Below are 17,500 nucleotides of genomic sequence, written 5' to 3'. Positions count from 1 at the left end.
CAACTTAAACGAAACGAATTTTTAATGAGGATTACGAATTGTAAGAGAGAGAGAGAGAGAGAGAGAGAGAGAGAGAGAGAGAGAGAGAGAGAGAGAGAGATCTTCGGAAGCCTAAGTCAAGTTTTCCACAGATGTCTAAAGTGAGATAGATTAGTTTGGGAATCAGGCTGTACTTTTTGGCAGCTGGGGGGTGGGTGGGCCAAGATTTTGGGAGGGTTGATGTAAGCTGTGATGGCTTTTTTTTTGGGGGGAGGGATGATGGGAGGTGGCTGGATCAGAGTGGGGCCATATCTCAAAATAATTTGAAATAAATAAATGCTTATATATTATATATATATATATATATATATATATATATATATATATATATATATATATATATATACATATAATTATATACAGTGTATATAATGATATATATGTATGTATGTATATATGTATGTACGTACGTATGTATGTATGTATGTTCGAGACCGGTAAGACGTAGGTAGGGCGGTAATTAAAGGTTCTTAACAGAACATTTTCAGGGCGTAGGAGGCTGAGGGCGGGAGTTGAGGGCGTATGGTAAGGAAGTCACGAGCACTGAGAGAGAGAGAGAGAGAGAGAGAGAGAGAGAGAGAGAGAGAGAGAGAGAGAGAGAGAGAGAGAGAGAGAGAGAGAGAGATGTAGGTTTGGGTTCCTTCAACTCAAACGAAAGAAATGTTTAAAAAGGATTTACTTATTGGAAGAAGAAAGCTCTGAGAGAGAGAGAGAGAGAGAGAGAGAGAGAGAGAGAGAGAGAGAGAGAGAGAGAGAGAGAGAGATTTTGTTTTCATCAAACCAAATAATGGAATTTTTAAGAAAAGATTTGTGTGTAACAAGAGAGAGGAGAGAGAGAGAGAGAGAGAGAGAGAGAGAGAGAGAGAGACGCACACAATTCGTATTAAATGTTATCCGGGAACATCTATGGGATTGAAAATTCTCGATAAATGATCTGAGAAATACCACGAAATTTCCCGAAATCCAGCAAAACTGGAATTTTCACCCAAAGAAAAATCAAGTTCATCACAAATCGAGAAATTTCTCCAGCACCAAGACTTAAATACAAGCACCAAGAGCCTCTCGCCACCACCCTGAGTGTAACCATGAATCCCAACATCTCAAACCCCTTCAACGACCTGATGGCAGCGGTCCTGAGGTTCCTAGGACTTCAGGGGTATGACCTGGCTTCCATGGGGCACCTGCTGTCCGTGCCCTTGATTTCAGCCACGGAGTATGTCATTGATTTGTACATGCTCGACACCCTGGTTAACACCCTGCAGGATTTCATTCATCCGACGCCTGCCCTCGAGAACCAGGAAGCCCCTGATGAAGAACTTCAGGAGGCACTTCACATCTTGGAACAGGAACTAACCTGTGAGAAAGAGGCTAAGAAAGTTCTCAAGGACGACCTGGACATTATTGCGAGGGAGTTGGAGAGCCTTGAAGAGGACCTTCGCCAGGTACATCGTCAAATGGATGACTTTCTGGCGCTCTGCCACGAGACTGAAAGTGAAGTCAATGAGTTGGAAAAGACCGTTGGAGCTTGTGAGGTGTCCTGGTCTTTGGAGCATTGCAGAGAAGACCTCGAAGACAATGTCTATGAAGATTTAGAGGAATCCTTGATTTTTGAGGAAGACAAAGACGACCTCGAAGAAAATGTCTGCGAAGATTTAGAAGAATCCTTGTCTTTTGAGGAAGCCAAAGAAGACCTCGAGGAAAAAGTCTGTGAAGATTTAGAAGAATCCTTGTCTTTTGAGGAAGCCAAAGAAGACCTCGAGGAAAAAGTCTGTGAAGATTTAGAAGAATCCTTGTCTTTTGAGGAAGCCAAAGAAGACTTGGAATGCAAGGACTGTGAAGATCTAGAGGAAAAGGAAGTCTCTGAAGAAAAAGTGAAGATTTAGAGGAATCCGTGCCTTTTGAGGAAGCCAAAGAGGACTTGGAATTCAAGGACGGTGAAGATCTACAGGAATCCCTGCCTTTTGAGGAAGCCAAAGAGGACTTGGAATGTAAGGACTGTGAAGATCTTGAGGAATCCCTGCCTTTTGAGGAAGCCAAAGAGGACTTGGAATGCAAGGACTGTAAAGATCCAGAGGAATCCTTTTCTGTTGAGGAAGCCAAAGAAGACCACGAAGACAACGACTGTGAAGATCTAGAGGAATCCCTGCCTTTTGAGGAAGCCTAAGAAGACTTTGAAGAATGTGGCGAGTAAATTGACGAATCATGGAGCTTGGAGCCAGTTGCCATTCGGTCGATTGAGTTGTAACGGAATAAGCCAGTGTCTCAGGAAGAGACCAGAGTATTAGGAAAGGTTAATGTTTTGTCCATTGTACAGGTTTTGTTCAACAGTTGTTAATTTAATTTTATATTATGAATAAAGAATAGGAAAGGTGAAGTGGTATCTGTAACCCGAAACGTATACACAGTAAAAACAAGTAAAAAATTGTGCCGAAGTTTCTTCGGCGCAGTCGAGTTTTCTGTACAGCGTATAATGCTGTATGAAACTCTCAGCCGTGGCCCATGAAACTTTCACCCACGAGCTGGTGGTGGCCTGTGTTGATGGCACCTAAAGCGGTGCCAGAAGCACGATTATGGCTAACTTATGTTTGATGATTAGAGGGTGGATGATCAACATACCTATTTGCAGCCCTCTAGCCTCAATAGTTTTTAAGATCTGAGGGCGGACGGAAAAAAGTGCGGACGGACAGACAAAGCCGGCACAATAGTTTTCTTTTACAGAAAGCTAAAACATGAATGAAATTGGTACGGGAGCATTGTTTGAGAGAGAGAGAGAGAGAGAGAGAGAGAGAGAGAGAGAGAGAGAGAGAGAGAGAGAGAGAGAGAGGAATTGTTATGAGGAGAAACAATACGTGCTCGAGAGATTACTCACATTGAATGAAACAGTATTAGGTGAATCTGGAAGGAGAGAGAGAGAGAGAGAGAGAGAGAGAGAGAGAGAGAGAGAGAGAGAGAGAGAGAAAGGAATTGTTACAAAAGGGAAAAAATATATACTTATTTCCCCATGATTGAAACATTACTAGTGGAGGAGAGAGAGAGAGAGAGAGAGAGAGAGAGAGAGAGAGAGAATTCTTATAAAACAATATATGCTTAGAGAGAGAGAGAGAAAATTTCTTAAAAAACAATATAAAAGAAAGAGAGAGCTAGAGAGAGAGAGAGAGAGAGAGAGAGAGAGAGAGAAGAGAAAGGTGCCGCGTGTTGGAGGCGACCCTCACCTGTTGACTCACTTGACTCACCTTGCCCCATCAACCCCCAGCCCCCAAAATACAATCCTCCGCCCCGTTACGCTACGCCCTCAACTCCCACCTCTTGCCGTCTTGCGTGAGCGTCCTCTCTCTCTCTCTCTCTCTCTCTCTCTCTCTCTCTCTCTCTCTCTCGTCCTCTCTCTCTCTCTCTCTCTGTCCTTCCTGATTTACCTTATAACATTTCATTCAGTGAAAGCAATTTCTTAGCATTATTTTTCTTCTTTTATAACTCTCTCTCTCTCTCTCTCTCTCTCTCTCTCTCTCTCTCTCTCTCTCTCTCTCTCTCTCTCTCTCTCTCTCTCTGGTTAAACTAAGATATACTTACTTCTCTCTCTCTCTCTCTCTCTCTCTCTCTCTCTCTCTCTCTCTCTCTCTCTCTCTCTCTGGAAGGTGTCTGCCATTTATACATTTATGTATTTACTATCTGCAACGGGGCGGGTCTGGTACGAGCAATAGTGGGTCACATTGAGACCTGATATCCAGCGAACCTCGTGTTGGTCTGAATCCGTGGGATTTCCAGTGAGTTGCCTGTGATCTATCGGTCTTATTCCTGAGAGAGAGAGAGAGAGAGAGAGAGAGAGAGAGAGAGAGAGAGAGAGAGAGAGAGAGAGAGAGAGAGAGAGAGAGAGAGAGAGGGGAGGCATGCAGGCAGGCAAATGCATCTAGTATGTGTAGGTAATAATAATAATAATAATAATAATTTTGTTAAAATTATTTTATATATTATGAAATAGTGAGTAAATATATATATATATATATATATATATATATATATATATATATATATATATATATATATATATATATATATATATATAACACACACACAGTACATATCTCAACGAAACCTTGCTCTAAAATTCTAAATCATCACTGCATTACGCAACAAGCGCGACAAATAAAATGGCCAAACGTTGCATATTTCGCAGAAAAAAAAAATAGTAGAAAAATGCAATCGGGCGATTTTCCGTCCCACTGCAAACAGGAATCCGCACATGCAGATTGACTTGCGCAAGAGAATCGACCGTCATCAGACCGTCATTTTCGCTTAGCGAACGTTGCGAAATAAAAAGTGCTCTCTATGTAAGCGTTCGCTGTGTTGGCAATAGTGTTTAAGGTATTTCACTCGTCGAGGGTTTCTTAGCGTGAGAAAAGTGAATATATGTCATTTTATTCAATATTTTCTTGGTTATTGGGGTTATGCAAGATTGCAATTTGCGTGCGATACAAGGGTCGTTCTGGGGCCATTTTGTTGTGGATTAACAGGTCTGTGAAATAGTTACACATATATATATATATATATATATATATATATATATATATATATATATATATATATATATATATATATATATATATATATATTAAACATGTATATTATTACATATATATATTGCATATCTATGTATCTATATCTATCTATATCTATATCTATATATAGAAATAGATAGAAGATAGATAGATAATACATTGTTTCCTCCGTGGAAATGGATTATGTCAAAGATAGCGAAAGAGAGAGAGAGAGAGAGAGAGAGAGGTTTGAGATGCTATGAGAATGGAAAGTTCTAAACTCAATGAACATTCAGGAACAATGCCATTTCCTTCTCTCTCTCTCTCTCTCTCTCTCTCTCTCTCAACACTTTCCCTGAGGACACAAGAGATCATCAAAGCAGCAATTGAACGAAACCATTCATCATGTTTCTTCTCCTCCCAAACCTCAGGAACCTTTGCAAATGGTCCCCCTCCCCTCCCCCCTCCCTCCTCCCCCCTCTCCTCCCTCCTCTCTCTCTCTCTCTCTCTCTCTCTCTCTCTCTCTCTGCTATTAACTGCTCCAGGGAATGATGTTTGGCCAACGCCAACAAAAACAGTTATCGTTCATTTTCGTAATTCTTCGTCTGTTATTATTGTTCATTTTCGTAATTCTTCGTCTGTTGTTATTGTTCATTTTCGTAATTCTTCGTCTGTTATTATTGTTAATTTTCGTAATTATTCTTCTGTTATTATTGTTCATTTTCGTAATGCTTCGTCTGTTATTATTGTTTATTTTCGTAATTCTTCGTCTGTTATTATTGTTCATTTTCGTAATTCTTCATTTGTTATTCATTTTGTTTCTCTTCCTTCATTCGTTCTCTTAATCTCTCTCTCTTTCCATCTATGTTTCGTCTGTCTTGGATTTGTAGGCCCTTCTAGGTAGTAGTTATTAACTATTGTGCCGGCTTTGTCTGTCCGTCCGCACTTTTTTCTGTTCAGATCTTAAAAACTACTGAGGCTAGAGGGCTGCAAATTGATATGTTGATCATCCACCCTCCAGCCATCAAACATACCAAATTGCAGCCCTCTAGCCTCAGTAGTTTTTATTTTATTTAAGGTTAAAGTTAGCTATAATCGTGCTTTTGGCAACGATATAGGATAGGCAACAACCGGGCCGTGCTTAAAGTTTCGTGGGCCGCGGCTCATGCAGCATTACACCGAGACCACCGAAAGACAGATCTATTTTCGGTGACCGTGATTATACGCTTTACAGAAAACTCGATTGAGCCGAAGAAACTTCGGCGAATTTTTGTGCTATTTTTGTTATTCCTGATTTTCTTTTTCTTATTTTTATTCTTTGTATGCCTTGGTATTCTCTTTCATATTCTTTTTTATCTATCCCTTCGTATTATTTTTATATTCTCTATAGTTAACTGTTCCTAAAGTTTCTTCGTGTGCTTGGGTAGGTACCAGTGTTATTATCCTCTTTTAAATACCCAGTTTTATCTACCTCTCATCTACTTATCTACTTTCTTTTATCTACCTGTTCATATAAGTCTGTTCATATTCTTTATATGTTGCTATTCTTCAAGTTCCTTAATATTCTTCCTTATCTACCTGTGCTTTTATCTTCTTATAACTACCCAGTTTTATCTACCTGTCCATCTACTTACCTACTTTTTATCTACCTTCTCATGTAAGTCTGTTCATATTCTTTATTTGTTACTATTCTTCAAGTTCCTTAAAATTCTTTGTTATGTGCTTTTATCATCTTTTAAATACCCACAATTGTATCTACCTCTCCATCTACTTATCTACTTTGTTTCATCTACCTGTTCATAATCTTCATTTGTCACTATTTCTCAAAATTCTTCATATACTTCGATGTATACATATTTATTTATCATCTTATGAATACCCGCAATTTTATCTATCTACTTCTCTATCTACTTATCTACTTGAGACGTCTACATCTACCGCTTTCTACAACCGCCCTTCACGTTCCACAACCCGTTTTCTACAACTCCGTTCCTACAACCATTTATTAAAGTAGCTATTGAGGCGGAGCAAACAATACCTTTTTAGATCCATTGTCGGTAGTCTCTCTCTCTCTCTCTCTCTCTCTCTCTCTCTCTCTCTCTCTCTCTCTCTCTCTCTCTCTCTATATATATATATATATATATATATATATATATATATATATATATATATATATATATATATATATATATATATATATATATATATATATATATGTATATATACACATATATATTAATTTTGCTGCTAATTCTCTCTCTCTCTCTCTCTCTCTCTCTCTCTCTCTCTCTCTCTCTCTCTCTCTCTCTCTCTCTCTCTCTCTCTCTCTCGTTTGATGATTGTATTATAATGACGGGAAAAAGTGTATATGAGAGACGAACGTTACCGAAGATAGGAATTCGAACGTGTGAAGGACGTTACTGAAGAGACGAACGTTAGAGATTACAGGAACGTTAGAGAAAAATTTAAGGAACTTTTGACGAGACAGGAACGTTAGAGAGGACAGCGCGGAACGTTGGTGAAGAGACGAACGTTAGAGAAGACAGGAATATTTGACAAAACTGGAACGTTAGAGATGATATAAGGAACTTTTGACAAGACAGGAACATTAGAGAGTACAGGAACGTTAGAGAAAACAGCATGGAACGTTGGTGAAGAGACGGACGTTAGAGAAGACCGGAACGTTTTAGAAAACAGGAGGGAACGTTACCGAAGAGACGAACGTTAGAGAAGACAGCAAAGGAACGTTACCGAAAAGACGAACGTTATGGAAGACAGCAAGGAACGTTACAGAAGAGACGAACGTTAGAAAAGACAGCAAGGAACGTTGCAGAAGAGACTAACGTTAGAGAAGACAGCATGGAACGTTACAGAAAAGACGAACGTTAGAGAGGACAGCAAGGAACGTTACCTACCAAAGAGAGAACATTTAAGAATATCGTGGAAACGTCGTCGAAGAAAGGAACATTACCGAAAGGGGAGAGAACGTTAATGAAGAAAGAATATTAACGTCCCGGTGACGTCATCATCATGATCTTGGTAATTCAGGCGACACCTCGCTTACCTCGTGGCGTCACTGAGATTCCTCTCACGAGATTAGATCCGTATTATGGAATGGAGGCCACCCGTTATTCTCTGCTGGAGAGAGAGAGAGAGAGAGAGAGAGAGAGAGAGAGAGAGAGAGAGGAAGCTTTACGAGTAAGTCATTGAAGAACAATATTTCATACAGTTATTGAAGTATAATAGTGTATTACAAACAGTTTTGAGAGAGAGAGAGAGAGAGAGAGAGAGAGAGAGAGAGAGAGGCTTTACGTTTAAGTCCTTGAGGAATTATGTAGTATTACAAACAGTTTTGCAGAGAGAGAAAGAGAGGAAAATTATATTTTTATTAAAAACTTATTCATTTATGAAAAGTTCTCGAGATCCTGTCTTCCTAACATTTAGATTTTGTTATTACTCTCTCTCTCTCTCTCTCTCTCTCTCTCTCTCTCTCTCTCTCTCTCTCTCTCTCTCTCTCTGTGTAACAGCTGAGCAAATTCTGAAGAGGGCAGTTCCTGTTTGAATAACGTCTCTTACGTGGAAGCAACAAAGGTTGAAGGAGAATTTGTTCAGGGGAGATTTGAAGGAGTGAAGGCTGTTATGTATACTCACGTATGTGTGTATATACATACGTATATCTATCAAGGATGCATCTAGGAAAAGGCATACGTATATCAAAACTCAGTTTATTCTTGCCGACGGTTTTTGGCAATAGCCCATTGCATCGTCAAGTCTGCAATTGACAAAATAATTATCTTAAAATCAAACATAGGAAAACGTAGCCCCCTAAAACAAGTACAAAATGTTAGCCATAAAGTTTCTTCGAGCGATATCGTGCCGTGGTTATGTACATCGTATAATCAGGGTCGCCGAATTTATTTTTCTGTCTTTCGGTGGTCTCGAAGTATAATGTTTTATGAGCCGCGGCCTTTGGAAACATTGCATAACCACGGGCAGTTGGTTATCTGAAATTTATATAATGTGCCAGAAGCAATTTACGATTATTTTTTTAAATTTGAACTAAGACAAAACGAAATAAAATAAAAACAAAAGGGTACCGACGCTAGAGGGCTGCAATTTGGTATGTTTGATGATTGGAGGGTGGATGATCACCATATATAATTTGCAGCCCTATATATAGCCTCAGTATATTTTAAGATCTGAGGGCGGACAGGAAAAGTATTTGCGGACGGACAGCAAAGCCGGCCAAAAAGTTTTGATTGTGATGTTTAGAATAATTGATTGTGATATTTAATAATAATAATAATAATAATAATAATAATAATAATACAGTAAAATGATTATGTGATGTTTACAATAATAATAATAATAATAATAATAATAATAATAATAATAATAATAATAATAATAATAATAATAATAAAGCAACCAGGAAGTGTAACAATATACAGATAAGCTAAAAGATCTTAGGAGTCTGATAAGAACGACAATGGTTCACAGGAAGGCCAGAGATCCCAACAAAATCAGTAAAAAAAAAAAAAAATCAGCAAAAGAAATTATCTTAAACTTCACAGTTATTGTAAATCCTTCAAGCCGTTTGGGGAAGGTTCACTAACTGACCTTAAGTCCTTACCCCTCGCCCAGGAGAGGTCATGGAAAAGCCTCCGTAATTGATGTCATTCTCCGCCCGTGCCTACGCCCACGGAATGTGAAGAAGGGATTGAATCCACCCACTTAGGCTTACCATCTGAGTAGAGGCAAACGCATAGGAGTCTCTCCTTCACTCTGTCATGTTGCTTTGGTTTGCGTAACTGTTTTTTGTTGGTCGAAACGCTTCGTGAACAGCGCCGGATGTTCATTTGGGGCAGGTAGATGCCATTGTCTCCTGACTGGAGTCGAGTTTATGGTTGTTGGTGGAACCATATTATTATTATTATTATTATTATTATTATTATTATTATTATTATTATTATTATTATTATTATTTAGAAGGACCCTAAATAGTAGTAGTAATAATGATAATAATAATAATAATAATAATAATAATAATAATAATAATAATAATAATAATATACAAAGCAATATTATTATTTATATAACTGTTTATATACTGTATAAACATATTATTATTATTATTATTATTATTATTATTATTATTATTATTATTATTATGACAAATGAGATCAGTAACGACCTACCAGATAATCCAAATCCCCCTTCTCTCTCTCTCTCTCTCTCTCTCTCTCTCTCTCTCTCTCTCTCTCTCTCTCTCTCTCTCTCTCTCTCTCTCTCCTTTTTTCATTTAAGTTCCAACTCCTCTGCATCATACGGTTCAGCAATCCTGGAACACAATGAATCTTTGTCGCCGGATGTTCATTGCCATTATGGTTCCAGCAGAGTCCAACAAGTGAGCCTTTCTAGGCGATGATGTTCCAGATCCTTTCCAGGCGATGTTATTCCAGTCTTTCCAGGCGATGATGTTCCACAGCCTTTCCAGGCGATGTTATTCCGGAGCCTTTCCTGGCAATGATGTTCCAGAGCCTCTCCAGGTGATATTGTTCCCAAGTCTTTCAAGGCAATGATGTTCCAGAGCATTTCCAGGCGATGTTATTCCAGAACCTTTGCAGTCGACGTTGTTCCACAGCCTTTCCAGGCGATGTTGTCCCAGAGCCTTTCCAGGCGACGTTGTTCCACAGCCTTTCCAAACGATGTTGTTCCATAGCCTTTCCAGGCGATGATGTTCCAGAGCCTTTCCAGGCGATGATGTTCCAGAGCCTTTCCAGGTGATGTTGTTCCACAGCCTTTCCAGGCGATGTTATTCCAGAGCCTTTCCTGGCCATGATGTTCCAGAGCCTTTCCAAGCGGTGATGTTCCAGAACCTTTCCAGGCGATGTTGTTCCAGAGCCTTTCCAGGCGATGTTGTTCCACAGTCTTTCATGGCAATGATGTTCCAGAGCCTTTCCAGGCGTTGTTGTTCCAGCGACGAAGGAAAATGGCACGCGGAAATGATTGAGCCTTTCCATGTTGTTCCAACGACTGTGGAATAGGGCACGCGGAAATGAGTGAGCCTTTCCAGACGATGATGTTCCAGAATCTTTACAGAGCCTTTCCAGGCGATGTTGTTCTAGCGACGCGGAAAATGGGTGGGCTCGCGCCTCGTTGAGAAGAAAGGCCCTCAGGAGGATTGACGAACTCACGCCCCGCGGAGGATCGGTTCAATAAGGAAATGAATCTTAAAGACGTGGAATAATTACGGGCAGAGACCATGGGTTATGCCACGGGCACAGACCATACGTATATACCCAGCTAAGATCATGGAGTACAGGAAACGCCCAAAGGTTGTTGGGTATTGGTATGGTCGAAGACCCTGTGAATTGGCAAAGACCATTGGCGTTTGGAAAAAGGGTACCTGAGGTCATGCCCATGGGGATTTGGTATTAAAGGTTTAGATACAGGGCACATGTTAGAGAGAGAGAGAGAGAGAGAGAGAGAGAGAGAGAGAGAGAGAGAGAGAGTAGGCCATCCTCCAGTAATACATAGCCCGAGTGTAGTAGAGGAACCAGATCGTGACTAAATAAAGCCCTTCTCTCTCTCTCTCTCTCTCTCTCTCTCTCTCTCTCTCTCTCTCTCTCTCTCTCTCTCGATCTTGGACCTCGTATCCAGTTCCAGAGTCAAGTCTGGCATCTTTCCTGTCAATCACCAATACAAATAATGACTGAATCCTATATGGAAGCTCCTATGGACTTTGTTCCTCTCTCTCTCTCTCTCTCTCTCTCTCTCTCTCTCTCTCTCTCTCTCTGTGAAAACTGGGGTAGTTCATCGAAATTGCATAGAATATTTCCCGTTTACTTACAGTTTTAAAATAGGATTGAGGGAGAGAGAGAGAGAGAGAGAGAGAGATAGTTAATAAATCAACTTTGACCACCACAAGAATCTTGGACTTCTAAACCTTGTTGTTAAGAATCCCACGAAACTAGAAAGCGCGAAGAATCGTCATTCCAGAGAGAGAGAGAGAGAGAGAGAGAGAGAGAGAGAGAGAGAGAGAGAGAGAGAGAGAGTTTTCCCCGGTCTGTCTCTGTCTCTCATAGCATTTTAATACTTGTTTCCATGTGGACGTCGCTAAAAAAAGATCTATTGTTGTCTTGTATAATTCCTGCCAGCCTTCTTCCTGCTTGAAGGAAGGACAAGAATGTTGCGTGCGGATTTTGACGAATGAATCCTTTTGTAGGTTTGGGGGGGAGGGGGGAGCTTGCGTGTGTTTTTCCTGGGCTATATCTGATCTTTTATCTTTCACTGAGATCTTAAGACCAGGGGATTGGAGGAACTTTTTATGTACCGTGTAATTTCACGTATTGTACACGTCCTTTTGTACATTGTCTTAAGGGAAGGTGGTTAGAGGCGGATCTCTCTCTCTCTCTCTCTCTCTCTCTCTCTCTCTCTCTCTCTCTCTCTCTCTCTCTCTCTCTCATCTCAGACACACACATACACGCGGGTGAATACACATTTTGTTTAAATATATAATATATATATATATATATATATATATATATATATATATATATATATATATATATATATATATATATATATATATATATATATATAGCAACCCCTTTTTATCATTTAGGGGTTTGCCAAAGGAAGTTCTACCCTTCCGTTTCTAAGCTACATTCCTGTGTGTGTATGTGTGTGTGTACACATACCTATATACGCATGCGAACGATACGTATCTGTATTCACAAAGACACGAAGTCATGCGTATTCTATGTAGGAAATAGAATATCGCGTGTCGCCATTGTAACATTTCCTGTTTCCTGAATAACCGCAGGATATATCCCTCAAATATAGATTCGATATTAGTAGAATAAGTCCCTTCCCCGTATGGTGGGCCAGGGTTAGTGCCGGCAGTGCACCTCGCATAGTGCACTGTAGGCATTGCTTAAGGTTCTTTGCGGCGTGCCTTCGGCCCCTAGATGCTGCAACCCCTTTCATACCTTTTACTGTACCTCCGTTCACATTATCTATTCTCAACCATGTTACACCTTTCAAGCCTTTTACTCTCAATTTTCCTTTCGGCGCTGAATGGCAACATCATAGGTCCCAGCGCTTGGCTTTTGCCCTAAATTTTATATTCTTTTATATTCTAATAAGTGTGAGTAGGAATAATCATATTCTCTTTCCACACTGTTGTTTAAATTAAAATAAAACATGTCAAATAATTCCTTAGAAAATTTTCACTAATAGCTTAATCAGTTCGAATGGTTTATATATATATATATATATATATATATATATATATATATATATATATATATATATATATATATATATATATATATATATATATATATTTATATTTATATACATATATATTTATATATATGTTTATTTATTTATTTATATTATATATACACAGACTTGCCTTATCATTTCCGTCCATTCACAGTCAAAAAGCAATTAAGACAAGTAAGAGGATAAAAAAGTAAACAATAAAAATATAACTGAGGAAAAAAAAAAAAAAAAAAATAAAAATTATTATCACCTAAATACCTTTTTTTTTTCTCTCTCTCCCGCCCTTGGCAGTGGTTCCAAGATCACCATCCCCCAGGAAGGGCAGAGGAAGGCCGTCAGCTGCAGCTACAGCAAGGACGGGCGCACCCCTGGCGTCTACTACCCGGCGGAGAACTACCACAAGCAGAGGGGCACCTTCGGCGGCGCATTCGGCAGTAGTGGTAGTACCAGCGGCAGGAGCGGCGGCTTTGGCACCAGCGCCACCAGGAAGGAGGCGTGGAGCGGCCTGGTGGAGAGGGTACTCGCTGCCCTAAGGTACCCTCTGGATAGGGCAGGTAGGTAGGTGAGCCGGGGGAGAGAGAGAGAGAGAGAGAGAGAGAGAGAGAGAGAGAGAGAGAGAGAGAGAGAGAGAGAGAGCGCCCTGGATAGCAGGTCATTTAAAAGAGAGAGAGCTGAGATCATTTAGAAAGAGAGAGAGACTGAGTTTAATAATTTATTGAGAGAGAGTGCCTAGCAAATCATTTTTTCAGAGAAGAGAGAGAGAGAAGAGAGAGATAGCTAATTATTTAGAAGAGAGAGAGAGAGAGAGTTAATAATTTAGAGAGAGAGAGAGTGCCTAGCAAATCATTTAGAGAGAGAGAGAGAGAGAAAGAACATTTAAAAGAGAGAGAGAGCCTTGCAAATCATTTAGAGAGAGAGAGAGAGAAAGAGAGCATAGCTAATTATTTAGAGAGAGAAGAGACTAGCAAATCATTTAGAGATAAAGAGAGAGAGAGCACCTGGCAAATAATTTAGAGAGAGAGAGAGAGAGAGAGCCTAGCAAATCATTTTGAGAGAGAGAGAGCCTAGGAAATCATTTAGAGAGAGAGAGCCTAGGAAATCATTTAGAGAGAGAGAGAGAGAGAGAGAAAGAGAAATGAGTGTAACAACAAAATCTAAAGATTAGGAATATGGCAGTCGTGAATTACTATGTGTATAAAGTCATCAGCAGAGAGAGAGAGAGAGAGAGAGAGAGAGAGAGAGAGAGAGAGAGAGAGAGAGAGAGAGAGAGAGATTCTAATCGCAACCCATAAGCCAGAACTACATTTTAATAATGTAGTAATTCACGCTCTGATAACAAGGGAAACGTTAAAATATGTAAACATGGGCGGCCTCTATCATTATGAACGCTCCATATGTTTTCTTATGTCGAAAAGAACGCAGCCCTTTCTCTCTCTCTCTCTCTCTCTCTCTCTCTCTCTCTCTCTCTCTCTCTCTCTCTCTCTCTCTCTCTCTTACTCTTATTTTGATGACTATACATTTAGTAATTCAAGAGTTCATTTCTCCCTATCCTTTAAAATTTCTCTCTCTCTCTCTCTCTCTCTCTCTCTCTCTCTCTCTCTCTTTCTACATGATTTGCTAGGCTCTCTCTCGCTGTCTATTTGGTTTGCTAGGCTCTCTCTCTCTCTCTCTCTCTCTCTCTCTCTCTCTCTCTCTCTCTCTCTCTAAATTAGCTCTCTCTCTCTTTCTCTCGCTAAATGATTGGCTATGCTGTCTCTCTCTCTCTAAATGATTAGCAACGCTGCTATCTCTCTCTCTCTCTCTCTCTGAATCTCTCTCTCTCTCTCTCTGAAGATCTCTCTCTCTCTCTGAAGATGAATAGTTATTAGTTGTTCATGAGTTCCATTCTTCCTAGCCTTTAAATTTTGTTCTCTCTCTCTCTCTCTCTCTCTCTCTCTCTCTCTCTCTCTCTCTCTCTCTCTCTCTCTCTCTCTCTCACGGGTGATTTTCCAGTGGCTGATGCGTGTAATTTCGAGGGAAGCAACAAAAGTCAGCCCGAGATGTGGAAAGGAAAGCCATTTTTTTTTTCCCACCCACCATCTTGTCGTTTCTTTGCTAAGGTAGTTTCTGTGTCGACAGCAACAGCAAGCAGTTTCTTTTGCTGTTATGAACAGCAAAAAATATAATGGCTGTTCTCTTTTCGATCACAGCAGCCACAGCAACATTCATACTTTTAACTCCTGATATATTATTATTATTATTATTATTATTATTATTATTATTATTATTATTATTATTATTATTATTTATTATGTCCCTTTTGCATTTCAATTGTGAAATGAGTTATTATTATTGTTATGATTATTTATTATTATTATTATTATTATTATTATTATTATTATTATTATTATTATTATTATTTTCCAACGGCTCAGTATGTGAACAATTAGAAAATCAATAATATCAACAATTATTTTATCATTATTGTAAACGTTTTAGGAATGAAAACCCATCAGAACGACAGCACAAAATTAATAATAATAACAATAATAATAATAATAATAATATTAATAATATAAAATAATTTTAAGAATTTTAATAACAATAAAAATTCAGAACGACTTAATACAAAATTAATAATAATAATAATAATAATAATAATAATAATAATAATAATAATTTTAAGAATTTTAATAACAATAATAAATTGGTTCTAAGTCGACTTATAATAATAATAATAATAATAATAATAATAATAATAATAATAATAATAATTTTTCATCTCCTTCAGGTGAGTACCTAAGTGGGCTCACCACTACTTCTGCTGCGACGCCCGGAGGAAGGGCCTCGTCGACCACCACAGCCAACAACAACTCCTCCAGTAGCGCCAAGATGTCGGCGGCCAAGAAGAACCCCCCCGCCCCCGCCCTTCACAAGGTCATCATGGTCGGGTCAGGCGGTGTGGGCAAATCAGCCCTTACCCTACAGTTCATGTATGATGAGGTCAGTCAAGGGAGCATTTTTTTTTTTTTTTTTTTAGTTTTAGGGTCATTTTAAAAAATGAAGGTCAAGGTTATTTGGTTTAGTTTTAAGGTCAATTAAAAAAATTAAGGTCAAGGTTATTTGATTCAGTTTTAAGGTCATTTTAAAAATTAAGGTCAAGGTTATTTTTTTTAGTTTGAAGGTCATTTAAAAAATTAAGGTCAACCTTATTAGATTTAGTTTTAAGGTCATTAAAAAAATTAAGGTCAAGATTATTTTATTTAGTTTGATGGTCATTTAAAAAAATTAAGGTCAAGCTTATCTGATTTAGTTTTAAGGTCATTTAAAAAATTAAGGTCAAGCTTATTTGGTTCAGTTTTAATGTCAATTAAAAAATTATGGTCAAGCTTATTTGATTTAGTTTTAAGGTCAGTTAAAAAATTAGGGTCAAGCTTATTTGATTTAGTTTTAAGGTCAGTTAAAAAAATTAAGGTCAAGGTTATTTTATTTTTAAGGTCATTTTGTGAAAAGGTCACATTTGCTGGGAGGTCATTATTTTGGGTATGTGGAGTTGCCATATGAAAAAATTTAAGGTTATCTACTCAAAGCTAATTTTTTTGATTTGTGAGATCATATTTGGTTTAAAGGTCATTATATTTAATTTTGAATTTATGTTTGTTTATGGTATTTTTTTTTAAGGTCATACTTGTTTTAAACGAGGTCTTTTTTTTAAGGTCATTAGTCTTGAATTTTTAGGTCATACTTGTTTGAGGTCTGTTTTTTTAAGGTCAAGGTTGGTTGAAGGTGATTATTTTTTAAGGTCACAGTTGTTAACGTCATTTTTTTTTTTTTAAGGTCACATTTGTTTAAATGTAATTGTTTTTTTTAATTTTAAGGTCACGGTTGTTTGAAGATCATTATATTTTTTTTTTAATTATCAGGTCAAATTTGTTTGTGTTGTTCTAAGGTCACGGTCGTTTGGAGGTGATTGTTTTTTAAGTTAGTGCTTGTTTGAAGATGATTGTTTGTGATTTGAGGTTAAGGATGTTTAAAGGTATATTGTTATTACCTTTTAAGACCACAGTTGTTTAAAGTTCGCTTTTTTTTTTTTATACAAATTTTCAAGTCATGATTGTATGGTTATTTGTTTATTTTTGTGCCTTAGTTCAGTAGTTCTTAAACTTTTTCAGTGTATGCACCCCTTTCAAATCAGCAGTCAGTTCTCTCACCCCCTGAATTGCTGAAATAAAAAAAAATAATTATTTATTTTATTTATTTTATTTTATTTTATTTTTTGGCAGAAAAAATAACATGCTTATATATGAAAATATATTTTGCTTTAATTATTCATAGGCATCCTCGCACCCCTTAGGAACCGGCTTTGTACCCCATAGGGGTGCAAGCACCCCTGGTTAAGAACCACTGCCTTAGTTATTTGAAATATTAACTTAAAATTTAAAATTTGGTTGAAAGTTCACTTGAGGACATTTTTATGGATTATTTGGATTACTGAGCTGTTTACAACCATGATGTCACTTGTGATCGGCCATGGGTCACAACAAGACCCGAGAAGTCTCCAGCAGAGAGAGAGAGAGAGAGAGAGAGAGAGAGAGAGAGAGAGAGAGAGAGAGCCTGTCAAATTATGTAGAGAGAAAAAGAGAGAGAGAGAGAAAGCC

The 17,500-nt window shown here is 38.2% G+C and overlaps 1 protein-coding gene across 2 annotated transcripts in view; it reads left to right on the top strand.

The window, feature by feature from the left end:
• The window catches only part of Rala (Ras-like protein A), a 77,069-nt gene that overhangs the window by 19,517 nt on the left and 40,052 nt on the right, over positions 1-17,500 (top strand). For both annotated transcript variants that reach the window (XM_067123409.1, XM_067123410.1), the window contains exons 2-3: positions 13,155-13,417; positions 15,634-15,845. In XM_067123409.1, the coding sequence (XP_066979510.1) occupies positions 13,155-13,417; positions 15,634-15,845 (475 nt within the window). The remainder of the gene's footprint in view (positions 1-13,154; positions 13,418-15,633; positions 15,846-17,500) is intronic.

This window comes from Macrobrachium rosenbergii, chromosome 21 (assembly GCF_040412425.1).
Source record: "Macrobrachium rosenbergii isolate ZJJX-2024 chromosome 21, ASM4041242v1, whole genome shotgun sequence".
NCBI classification, from domain to species: domain Eukaryota; kingdom Metazoa; phylum Arthropoda; class Malacostraca; order Decapoda; family Palaemonidae; genus Macrobrachium; species Macrobrachium rosenbergii.
The sequence above is the reverse complement of the archived record's forward strand: the minus strand, read 5'-3'. Positions and strand labels throughout refer to the sequence as shown.